The following is a 13,355-nucleotide window of genomic DNA, read 5'->3' as shown; positions in this document are numbered from 1 at the left end:
AGCTAAAGAGCTGAGGGACAGTGCCAGGCCCAGAGTTCAAGCCCCATGACCAACAAAAAAAAAAAGAAAGAAAGAAAAAGAAACTAAAGGTGTGGCTCAAGTAGTAGACTGTCTGCCTAGCAAGCTTGAGGTCCTGAATTCAATTCTCTGTACCAAGAGGAAGGAAGAGCATTAGACAGCAAGCCCATATGGCCATACCATACTTCAAACAAAAACAACAATGCATACAGGCTAAAGAAAGTAGTAAGTATTAGCAAGCTCCTTAAATCTGTCATACTAAAAATTTTTTAAATGAATTGGACCATTACTGAAAAAGGAAATTCATGTTTCTAAATTATAACCTTATACAATAATCAGTTGCTTCACAATATTTGGATAAAAAATATGTATGAAACACATCAGAAAAAAGCCAATTAAATTTCTAACATATTTCACATAGTAAAACATATCCAAGTAAATTATATAGTTGTAAATGGAGTTGTTGTCTTTCTGTTTTCTAGAGCGATGTAGGAGCTAGGCCTTTATCTCAGAGCCTCTAAGAAACAATATCACCCAAAATTATACATTTATGACCAAATACAATATACTGAGGAAAAACAATGATAGGAAAATGTTACCTGATCAATGATAGAATTTAGCTTGGTAAGTAACAGAAATCCTCGCCCATAAACAAGGTATTGTCCCAGGGCAGCCATATGTGTCTCCTCTTCTTCTTCCCTGGCCTCTGCCCTCTGAACCACTGCATTGCAAAGCCGGTTGACATCAGTCAGAAATTCACGTGCCAATGAGTTACTGTCAGTGCTCATGACAGAGCTACGAAGCAAGTATAACAAAAAAAGATTAGAAAAATGAATACAAATTTACTTTCAAACTGTGTGGTTGTTTTGTTTTGTGGTTTTTTTTTTTTTAGTTGGTTGTGGAGCTTGAACTCTGGGCCTGGGCACTGTCCCTCAGCTCTTCAGCTCAACGAGCACTCTACCACTTGAGCCACCTCGCCACTTCCAGTTTTCTGGTGGTTTATTGGAGATAAGATCTCATGGACTTTCCTGCCCAGGCTGGCTTTTGAACCGCAATCCTCAGATCTTAGCCTCTTGAGTAGCTAGGATTACAGGTGTGAGCCACCACACCTGGCTTTGTGGTTTTTTGTTTTTGTTTTTTCTGCTTATGTGGTGCTGAGGAATCAAACCCAGGGCTGCATGCATGCAAGGCAAGCACTCTACCACTGAGCCACCTTCCCAGCCCGTGGTTTGTTTTTAACATAAAATTTAATATAAAATTATCCAGTTATTGGTCTTAACCTTATAAAATTCTCGGGTATAGTTCTAAACTACACAGGCATTTCTTGAATAATCCCTGCAAGGAAGAAATAAGTGCCAGGTGTGAAATGTCTTAGCACAGTTTAGAAAGGTAAGATACCACCAGTGGGTGGTAGAAGTTAAGATAGATTCTGCTATAAAACAGATAAACAAGTTAGGCATGGTGGCATTATAGGCATTATAGGCTTATAATGTCTATAATCCTAGCTACTCAGAACTCAGAGATGAGAATTGAGGTTGGAGTTCAGCATGAGGATGGGAGAGAGGAGGAATTTGTGAGATCCCATATCAATCAACAGTTTAGCATGGTAGTATGATTGTCATCTCAGAAAATTGGGGAAAAAATCATGAATGGGAAGAAAATTGTGGTCCAGGTCAGATCCTGAATAAACACAAACCACCCTATTCAAAAATAAGCTCAGTTAACAGAGTTTAAGAAGGACTCCTATCAGGTAAGAAAAAAAAAATTGAAGAATTCTAGCAGGTGAAGTTAGGCCACTTGGCTTTAGGATGCATATGAATCAAATAAAAAAATGTCACACTTTAATATGCAGAAAAACAATAAGACAAAACAGACAAAAGTGGTGATACAGAGAAAACAAGTATTCAGAAAGGAAGTCATGAACAACAAAATATTAAAAGAGTTTCAGAAAATGGAACTGTGGCTCAAAATGGTAGAGCTCTAGCCTTGAGTGAAATTGCTCAGGGACAGCACCCAGGTCCTAAGTCCAAGTCCCATGACTGACAAAACAACAACAACAAACAAAAAAATCCAGATTTTCAAAACAATTTATCTTAAGGTTAAAAGTAATTTTGAGAGGAGGTGAAATAGACTAGAATGTATCATAAACATGTGTGGAGATGTAACAATGAAATCCCCTCTTGTATTACTAATGTGAGCTAACAAACAAACAAAAAAACCCAGCAATTCTGAGCCTACAGTAACCTTTAAAAAATGCTTATCCCAGAGATGTAAAAGGAAAGGAGACACGAACTGCCCAGTTTCCCTTCGCCATTTTACAGTCCTGCTGAGAGAGCAGGGGCTACGCATAATAAGAAATGACTATACAAGCTGCCATATCAGTAAAAACTATTCTTTATACATCCTAGTGTACAAAGAAATATATGTTTTTCTTGATTACACATGTTTATAGACATAAAATTGTTTGGTAATGTGTTATCTGTTTTTAAAATTCATACAGATATTATAGTATATGTATTTATACTGTTTTCTTCCAGCAACAATATGTCTGTTCCTTTAAGCTATTTTGTAATATGCTACTGCATGAATCAACCACCATCCAACAGAAAGTTTAGGGTTTTGCTCTGGGGCTAAATTAATGATATCTAACTATGTTATTTCAAAGTCTTCAAATGAATTGTCTTTTTTTTTTTTTTTTGGTCGTGGGACTGAACTCTGGGCCTGAGCGCTGTCCCTGAGCTCTTCAGCACAAGGCTAGCGCACTACCACTTGAAAAAAGCCACTTCCGGCTTTTTTCTGTTTATGTGGTGCTGAAGAATAGAACCCTGGGCCTCATGTATGCAAGACATTCACTCTACCACTGAACCAAATTCCCAGCCCTGAATTAAGCCTTTTGATTGCTAATATTTCTTACATTTGATACTTACCAGTCTTTTAACGCTTCTGTAACATTTACAAATGTATAATTTGGGTTCAAAAACTAGACAAAACACACTCTTAGGATAAAGCTTCACCTACAAAAAAACCCCAAATATATGAATTCCAATAGTAAACAATAAAGAATTTTAACAAATAAGATTCTAACATAAAATCACTGGCCAGTCTTGACATATAATAACTGGGTCAACCAATGAAGTTTTTATAATCTCAGGAGTACACTAAAAAGAATGTTTAGCTTTAAGAAGTGAGTTTTGAGGGAGGGAGTTCCGGAACATGGTGCTATGAACTTAACCATAGATCTCTTCTCTTTTTCCAGTAAATCACAAGTTATCTACCAAGAAGAATCAAGTTGGTACTAATCAAGTTGGTAGCATATCACTTATGTATAACTCAGAATTCCTGAACAGCAAAATTATTGTTGTCCCGTCAGGGTGAAAGATATATGATGAACACAAAATGAGTCACCGATGACTAATTACCAAATTTCATATTCTTCAAACAAATTAATTACTTGTGTACAATACAATGATGACTATTTCTAGACTACCATGGAAAAATTCCTACTTCTAGGATAGCATCAGGATGCTTTTCTTTAGCTATCTAGTCTCTCCTCCCCTTCACTTCAGTTTTTATACTTTTTTTCCCTCCAGAGCTGAGAACCTAAGTTAAGATCTTGCACTTTGATTTACCCAAATGTTTACAAACAAGACCACACTAAAGCTACCAGCACAACAATGTTTATTGCAGCATTATTTACGATAGCTAAGATATGGAAACAACCCAGATGCCCCTCAGTAGGTGAATGGATCAAGAAAATGTGGTATATATACACAATGGAATTCTATGCCTCCATCAGAAAGAATGACATTGCCCCATTTGTTAGGAAATGGAAAAACTTGGAAAAAATTATATTAAGTGAAGTAAGCCAGGCCCAAAGAAACATAGGTCCCATGGTTTCCCTTATTTGCAATATCTAGTATATGTATGAGTCAAGCGGAAAAGGTCAGATAATGTGATGTCAGGAAAATGAACCCTTAGATATGTATTTTAATGTTTTTTTATGCATGTGTTTCTAACGCATTTATAAGATTATCTCTTTGTTGCTTTGTATGTCCTTCCTCCACAGTATAACCCCTGCTTTCACTACATTTGATGTCAGTATAACTTGTGGAGGAGATGGGGAAAAACCAGTTGTTTAAGGATACAGGTGGACCTGTTGCAACAATGAGAAGTACAAGTTGTCATGTCCAAAACGAGCTTTACAACGTCGGTGCGGGGGAAGGAGAAGGATTGGGATTGGGGGGGAAGAGGGAGGCTGGGAAGGGATGTGAAGGGTAAACCAAAGGAGGAGGCTGCAATGCTTGGTAAGAAATGTATGCATTATCCTGCCCATGTAATTGTAACCCCTCTGTACAGTATGTTCACAAATAAAATTAAATTAAATTAAAAAAAAAAAAAAAAGATCTTGCACTTTGCCAGGCAAGTACTCTTCCACTGAGCCAATTCCCCAACCACTTTCACTTTAGTTTTTAACGGGAATAAACATCAAAATATTTCTTATTACAGTTTTAAAGGTTTAGTTTTAGTTACAAGACTTTAAAAAAATAAAAGCAATCTTTAATTGCTTCAGAGCACTCAAATCTGGAAACCTACCCTGAGTTTTCTTGGCAAACACTTCTTGTAGCATACATTATTCTGGGCTCTTGAGAACATGGTAAGGAAGGAGACAGAGGCATGTTAGACTAGAAGAGCTTGGTGTGTGGGGAGAAACCACCCTTTCAGATGGGTGCAACTGCAAACAAGGGCTGGCCCTCATACTCGCTCCTCTAGATGACCACTAGTGGCCAGTATAGCCGCTCAACCCAACAAAAGTCTTGGGAAGGAGTCAAAATGCCTTCCATGACTGCTTCTGAGCTAATCAAAATCTGTGTATATTTTAAACCTAAAAATTATGAAAGAGGAAATGATCATTCAAATTATGGTCTAAAAATGGTTTTCCACTCACTGTTCTAACTGCTGGTTAACTAGTGATATCTGGACTACTGATAGATTCATGTATCCTACAACTGTTTTGCTCTTACTAAAAGACATTTTCTAAGCCATAATAAGGGATTTCTCTAAGGCTCATAAACAGACATGGCTTCTTTATCTCCAGATTCTGAAAAGCCCAGATCCACATCCATAGAGTTTCAGACTGTCCAAGACCATAATTACTACTTTCAGCAGGCAGATCCCTGACTCTACCACCACTCTTTACATACAACTGTGTTCAAATTTGGTTGTTTTGGTTATCCTGGGATTTGAACTCAGGGTCTCACATTAACAAGGCAGGCACTCTATTGCTGAGCCATGCCTCCTGCCCTCTTTTGCACTAATGATTTTGACACAGGGTCTCATTCTTGCCTGAGCACTTCTTTCTTATTTTTTTTGTTTCTTATTATAGCTGGGATGACAGGTATGTACTATCATACCCAGCTTCTTCAACTGAGATTGCGTTTTTCAGATTTTTCTGTCCTGGCTGGCCTAGAACCATAATCCTTATGAAATAAGCCTCACATGTAGCAAGGATTGCAGGCATAAGCCAATAGTACCCACTTTGTATTCTAATTTTCATATTATATTATATTATTGTATATACTACTCATATCAAGTTCCATCAAGTCTGGAAATACATATTTTAGTAGGCTTAGAGATATCTTTGCACAGCATACATATTTATCTGTTTCTGAACTATACAGATACCTTGTAACTACTCAGTTATTTGCCTTTCTTATACCCTAGATCATAAGCTTTTTATGGGAAAAGAGTGTCTTATTCTTATAAGGCCAATTTTAAAGTCAATATATTACTATAATTTTGCATTTGCAATATAATGTATTGTAATACAATGTATCATACAATGTATCATAACAGAAAAAAATGAGTCCCAACAGTTCTAGAATGTTTATAATTATATTTACTATATATGAAACATATAGTAATAATTACTTTTAATCATATAAATAACCTCAGAAAATAAGTTTAGTCTGATTTCATATAGTGATTAATGAAATATGAACAGAACAATAAAAAAAAAAACAGTAAAAAAGGATCCTGCTTTAATGTTTTAACTAAATCTTCTAGTTTCAGATCATCAGAAACTTCATCAATATGTCATTTTATTCAATATAGTAAATATTTACTATGTGCCAGCTACTATATTATGCTCTAAGAAGAGCAAAAATAAAACCTACCCTCATGGACTGCAATAGAGACAGATTAAAAAAATCATATATTAGCATGTCAGACATTAGTAAAAGCTACAAAAAAATTAAAACAGAATACAGTGATAGGATGTTACTCTAGAAGGTCTGAAGAAGTGAAATTTGAGCAGAAATCTGTCTAGAGTAAAAAATGGGTCATGAGGGTACCTGGAAATATGTATTTTAAGGTACTGATATAAATGCATGTTTGATACAGTGAATATTAAATGCAAAAGAAAAATCAAGGACTAGAGGCATGGCTTAGCAGTAGAGCACCTGCCTAGCAAGTGTGAGGTCCAAGTTCAAACCTCAATACTGCAAAGAAAAAGCAGAGAAGTTGAAAGTGACTATTTAAAGAAGGAGTGAAAAAGTCACCAGTCCTACCTCCCAGGCACTGAACTAACATGTGCAAAGAGAGAACAGAAGTGTCCCTGAAAATGTCTCTTCCTAAGAATAAATTCCTAATCTCATATCCCCTCATGAAAAATACTATTGTTTCCTGACAACAGAAGGGCAAGGCAGATGGAAGACAGAGCTCCGCTTTACCTATGTCAAGTCTGATAGTTCTCTCAGAAACCAAGTAAGGGATGTTAAGTAGGCAGATGGAAATACAAGACTATGGTTCTGGTGGGAAAGAGGGAACTGCTGAATCAATTTACTAGAATGAAATTCCAGAGCAGTGTTGTCTATAAGAACTTGCAGAGACAATGGGGCTGTGGGGCTGTCTTGTGATCTTTGCTCACTAACATAGCAGACAAAAGTCACATGTTGCTTGTCACTGCTGCAATTAACAGTGGGAACTTAGGATGATGCCCAAGTTTGGGCGGAATCAAGGGAGGAGAAGCATTTTGCCCAGGAAAGAAAAGGAACAGCAAGTGAAGTGGGAGACAAGTCAGCAGCATACTGCCTCCCAGAAATCAAGCACAGAAAGCTCAGAAAAGGAAAGAGTGAGCAACGATATAAAATCTTGCTAAGAGAAGAAGGAAGAGGAAGACTGGGAATTAACTTGGATTTAGCAACATGGAAGTTCCTGACAAACTTGTCATAGAATGATATCAGGGAAGTAGAGAAGAGTACTGACAGAATAAAAGCAAGCAATCTAAACACCACTATTGAGAAGTTCTGCTACAAAGCATGCAGACAACTTAAGAGAGGCACAGGCTAAAACAATTTTTAAAAAACTGATATCAGAGCTTCTCTAAGCTGAGATACAGCATGTTAGCACAACCAAGAAAGAAAGGTCAACTAGAATGAAAAGAATAATGCTAGGAGCAATGGAGGCAAAATTAAGAGGATCTAATAGCATACAACCCAGTTCATCTAACAGATGAATATGAATGTCAGAGTACATGTGTACATATGTAAGAAGATGATTAACAGATTTAGCAGTGTGAAGAGCATGAGGTTTTTGTTTTGCTTTTCTGGTGTTTCTTGCACTGGGTCAAAACATGTTACTCCTAAGAGGCTTCACCCTAGGCTACTAATGACCTTAAACCAAGACTGAGTTCCATTGTTCACAAACTGTAGTACAGTATGAGCTCTCCTTTGGTTCCCCGGGTATGGGAAGATAGAAAGACTATTAAATACTTCAGGGAAATCTAGATTTGTTACTGCTGCAATATTCTCCTCTATACCAAAAAATAGAAACTTAGGTTATCAGAAATGAATTCTTCCTAAAGAACTACACAACTCTGATCACCTTTTCCTTCCGTCAACATTTGTGAGTCTTTTAAAGTCCTTTGGGGAGATGGCATCAAGTTCAATAAAAGTCTATAGAGTCTACAGTGTTTTTTAATTCTGCAGTGTTTCCCCTCCTCAGTCTTCTGTAAGTTTTCACATTTCTACCATAATTATTTAAGATTATCAGTTGGGCAAAGACATTAACAAATCTTCTCAGAATCTGGCTCTGAGATGTGAACTTATTTAGAGTTGCCAGAGGTTCCTGTATAATCTCTTCCACCTTCAACTTCAATATTCTCCTATTATTTCCCTTTCCTTACTTCTACCTTTATCGGTCTGCATGTAGATCACTATCCATGTAGGGAAATACAGAGAATAGAAGCTGAGAACTTTCCATTATTCTGTGTATCCAGGTATAGAGTCAGTTTGTTAATAAGAATCTATTTATTTTCATTCTCTGTTTCCCTTCATGTATGATTTCTAATTGTTCCATAAAGATTCAGTAAATGCTTTACAGCTACTTTTGCCCCAGAGGCTATACTGAAGGCATTTTATATGCCTTTTCTTTGAGCTTTAGAAACTTAGCATTTTAATTTGCTGCATCCCCACTGTGGTGGATCATCTGATGGTCAACCTGACAGGACTGAGTTTCATAGGAAAGCAAACTTCTGGGTGTGCCTACGAGAGACAATTAGATTGGGTGGCAGGGAGGCCTGGAACTATTCAGTGGTTTTATCCATTATTGGATTCAAATTTAATAGACTATCCAGAAGTGGTGAAACCATAAAAGGTGTCTAACTGGAAAAGTCCTTGCTGGGGGTAGGTATTTCTCTGAAGAGTATCTTGCCCCTAGACCTTTTCTGTTACCTCTCTGTGTGCTTCCTGGCTATTATGAGGTTTATAGCCTCCCGCCATGGCCCCATTGCCCCTTTTCCTCCCCTCATTGCTTTAGGCCCACTAACCAGAGACAAAAAACTCTGAAACCATAAGTTAAAATGGTTTTTTTCTCCTTCTAAAGGTTTCTCTCATGTATTTATCATAATGATGAGAAACTAACATGCCAGCTTCACTGTTTAGTCATTAGGTACCACTACAGAACATCCACTTTGTGCTGTATCACCCAAGTAACTTCAGTCTGTGCCAGGGCATGTGTGTAGTCACTGCCAGAGCAATGCCCCACCCCCAACCTGGCCTGGTGAGCTTAGTCCTCTCTCCGTGAGGCCAATGACCAGCTACTAGCCAGTGACACTGAGACTCATCTACTATGCTACTCATTCCAATTGCAGCAATGCTCAAAATGCATACCTTTCTCAACAACCAAGCCAAGTCTAACAACAGATTCCAATACTAGACAAAACAAGGAAATAGTGTAAAACATGATTATTATTCTTCTGAGAAAGTAGGACTAGAAATGAAAAGGAGGAAACAGAGGAGAAACGATGCCATAGATCAAAGAAGGTATTTTAGAAAAAAATTAGTTGGGTTTAATTGGCTTGTTTGTTTCAGAAATGGGAGAACCTGGGTGTATTTTTAGGCTATAAGGAAAGAATAATCAGGGACCTGATTGTGTGAGTTTCTCCTCGGCATCACACAACATGCCTTGTTGTACCTTGAAGTCAGCCACAGTGGAGTATTTATACCATGAAAATAAGCAAATACTATATATCAGGGTCAGGGTTCCCCCCCCCCACTCCCTTTCCCATGCAAATCAATTTACTAGGATACCACCATGGCCAGCAGTGATAAGACACAAAGACGGGGACAAAAGAAGGAATAAATGAGGACAAAAGGAAAAAGCAATTAATGAAGACAGTATCAAGAATAGAGGTGAATCTGGGAGCCAGTGGCTTACACCTGTAATCCTAGCTACTCAGGAGACTGGGATCTGAGGATAATGATTCAAAGCCAGCCCAGGCAGGAAAGTCCATGAGTCTCTTATCTCCAATTAACCACCAGAAAACCAGAAGTGGCAAAAACTGTGGCTCAAGTGGTAGAGCACTTGCCTTGAGCTGAAGAGCTCAGAGATAGTGCCCAGGCCCAGAATTCAAGCTCCACAACTGACCCCCCAAAAAAGGTCAGGAATGGAGGGACCTCAAGATCTGAGGGACCTCAACTTTCTCACTCAAGTAACAGACAAGGATATCTGCTGAGAAAGTTGGGCTGTGACTGGAGTCAAGTAATTTAGAAAAAATTTTGGGAGACAATCCAGTAGGACAGAATAGTGATGAGTACTTACTAGTGGTCTTGAGAGATCAGCAGAGGGTTAAAGCCACGAATTTCTGATGGTATCAGTTCAGATTCTGCAACAAGATTCAGCAGCCTGGGTCTAACAGTGAAGAATGCAGACTGCATCACTGATCTAGAAGTGGGAGTCTGGACGGGTGGAAGTGGCAGAGGGAGAAGTGAAAGGGAATCAAAGATACTGGTTAGAGCCATCCAAAAGGAAACTGACTGGGAGGGAAAGAGAATGAAGCCGTGCAAGTGTTGGTAGATAGCAGAAAATCAACAAGTAATCAGCAAGTATGTATTACTTTCCAATGTACGGCTGAAGAATGTTGACCTGTTTAGATTTCTACAACAAACAATGCAGGTGATGACAGTATCCCAAGTATGGCCTTGCAAATAGGTTCTCAAGAAGTGAAAGTTAAGGTCATTGCAGTTGAGTAACCATGATGATCATTATTTTGGACAACAGATCCATTGTAAGCCTGAAAAAGCCAAGTTCCTTAACAGCAGGGATTTTGTCTTATATCAGAAGGTACTCAATTCATATCAACTCATGTCTGACACGAATAAACAAGGCTTTTCCCAATATCACTTGCACTCATAGTAGATCAAACCCAGCCTCGATGTCAGATCCACTGATTATTCCCATTATCTTTTGGAAAAGACAAGAAAGCAAACCGTGGCTCTGCTTTCCCTAAGTGACGCTTTGTTCCACAGTTATTCGCTGGCTTTAGCTGATTTTCACAACCCACTACCCACCTATAAGATCACAGAATTAAGTTGTACATTCAGTCTTAGGATTTTCATGCATTTATCTTCTTGATTATAAAATTACATTATGTATACCCCAAAATTAGTTCATGACTGCCACATTCTTCACCTTTGGGGCTGTCCTCATCATACAAGAGCATTTTAAAGTATCTTTCATTTTTGTGTTATAAGTCAGTGCTCCAAGGACATTACATAAACCATTATACATAAAATCAAGCTCATTGATAGGGGAAGAAGTTGGCCCCTCTGTTTCCCTCTCAAGAAATATCAAATATCCAGTCAGTGATAAGGGATAGGGGCACAATGTACTTCAGTTTCCCTTTTCAAAAGTCCATTAATTCAACCAATATCTATTGCCTATTATACATTTCAACAAATATATATAAATCTGCTTACTCATCTCTATTTGGTAGTTTCAGACTGTTCTAACCATCAAATATGTACATAGTCAGCATCACACTGCGGTGAAAATAAAGGGCCAGAGCAGCAAGTGAGGAATATAGCAGTTTCTAGCCAGTCATACAGAGCTATGGGCAGCCTCGCTTTCCCTCCCAAAACATCTACTCCACAGATAGCAAAGTAGACCCTAGGAGATCACATCACAGCAATAGACATTGCTAGTAAACTGCACATTTTTATCTAAAAGCTCAACACAGCTAAACATATGACAACCAAGAGGGCTATCTTGAGGAAGAAAAAGATAATTTCAAGTTGACCCTGTACAAGAGAAAAATGATGCAGTTTCCAAGAAAGCAATGGCCATAAATGCAAGGAAGGTCTTACATTTTCTGCTTCTGACTCTGCATGCTACAGAAAAAGGAAAAGAGAAGCAAAATTGGTGTAATGATAAACTTTGTTTCTTATAGCTTGGTTAGAAAACATAAAATTTCCTCACCAAATACTAGTGCTCAAAACATGCAATTCATAATATTTCATCAATTGACAAAAACAAAAATCCTGGTAAATTCCCTTTAAAAATAGCCCTATGTGTTTGCCTGAGTTTCTTAATGATTACTTATTTATTAGGCAAGATGATCTCTGTTAACTTATGTTTTACCTAGTAACTTTTTGGTAAATACTTGAGGTGTTCAACAATATTCATTTGAATGATTCTGAAATAATGACTTAAAACAGAAAGCTCATTAAAAATATTATTTATATATCACATTTTTATTAATATATGTCCCTTAAAATCTATTTTATAGTGGACAGTATTATGGTTTGAATTTAAATGTTCCTCATAGGTCATGTGTTGAATGCCTGATGCCCAATTGGTGGCGTTATTTGGGGAGGTTCTGAATCTTTAAGAGGCAGAACTAGCTGAGGAAATAAGTGCCTGGGTTCACATCTTCGGGGACTATATCTTGTCTGTTCTGAATTCTTCTTCTCCTCTTCCCCTCTCCTTCTCCTTTTCCCTTTCTCCCTCTTCCCTCCCCCCTCCTATTTGTCCTTCCTGTCTACTAGAAGAAATTCTTCTTCTAGGGCTCTCACTTCCATGATGCTCTACCCAAGTACAAAGAGCCAAGTCCTCATGGACTGAATCCTCAGAACCTGTGAGCCAAAATAAATCTTTCCTTCTTTCCTCCCTGTAAGTTATTTATGTCAGGCATTTTGTCACAGCAATGAGAAAACTAATTAACACATACACACACACACACACACACACACACATATGTGTGTGTGTGTGTGTGTGTGTGTATATATATACACATACATATACACATATATATGAAGGCTACCGAAGCAAATCGTCTATCCTGGCTTTATTCCTTGCTGGAAGATATGTGTGACAAGTTTTATGCTGGCTAGATCATCTGTCCTCAAAACAAAAGTTTGGATTTTTACAGAATAATGACAATGCTGATGGGAATGTAGCTAATATCCATAGTTATCCATTACTATATATCTGATTCAACTGTAAGCTCTCAGCAACTATACAGTAGTTGGTTCAATCCTCAGAACAATCTCATAAGTAACATTGCTATCCTTACTTGTTTCATTGGACATTAAACACAGTTAAGGTCAGCAGTTGGCCAATGCTGGAAAGTTATTGGATGTCAGAAGCCAGGATTAAGGTTCATCAATCTCCCAGTATTCTGTGTCCAACAACTCCTCCATCCAACAAAACTGACCTCTTCCTCATTACTATTCCAGTTTATGGCCTCTACCCAGTCCCAGTTAATCAAATGAGAAACTAGAACAGAGCTTCATCTAGTGTAGACAATTCTCTTTCTTGACAGGTTGCTGGTTCATATGACATCTGCTATCACTAGCTCTGCAATACTGAGTATTTGATTTCCTATTTCTAAGCCTCAGTTTCTTAGTTTTATAACTTAGTTTATAAGAGTGCTGAAACAGTTTTGAATATTAAATGAGAGAACTCTTGTAGAATGCACAGCAAAGCACCTGGCTGTTTAGAGAAGGATTAGTAATTACCATGAATCTGGTCCTTCTTTTAACTTTATTCCCAAGAATCTC

At 37.8% G+C, this 13,355-nt stretch overlaps 1 protein-coding gene across 1 annotated transcript in view; it reads right to left on the bottom strand.

Moving 5' to 3' along the window:
- Lyst (lysosomal trafficking regulator) overlaps window positions 1-13,355 on the bottom strand; it is a 144,170-nt gene that overhangs the window by 119,937 nt on the left and 10,878 nt on the right. Inside the window, exons 2-3 of the mRNA XM_042685962.1 lie at window positions 2,946-3,032; window positions 618-813 (exon numbers count right to left, since the gene is read on the bottom strand). Of these exons, the coding sequence (XP_042541896.1) occupies window positions 618-806 (189 nt within the window). The 5' untranslated portion in view covers window positions 807-813; window positions 2,946-3,032. The remainder of the gene's footprint in view (window positions 1-617; window positions 814-2,945; window positions 3,033-13,355) is intronic.

Source organism: Dipodomys spectabilis, unplaced genomic scaffold, assembly GCF_019054845.1.
Source record: "Dipodomys spectabilis isolate Male_0828 unplaced genomic scaffold, ASM1905484v1 ptg000096l, whole genome shotgun sequence".
Classification (NCBI taxonomy): Eukaryota; Metazoa; Chordata; class Mammalia; order Rodentia; family Heteromyidae; genus Dipodomys; species Dipodomys spectabilis.
Note: the sequence above shows the minus strand (reverse complement) of the source record. Positions and strands in the feature narration are given on the sequence as shown.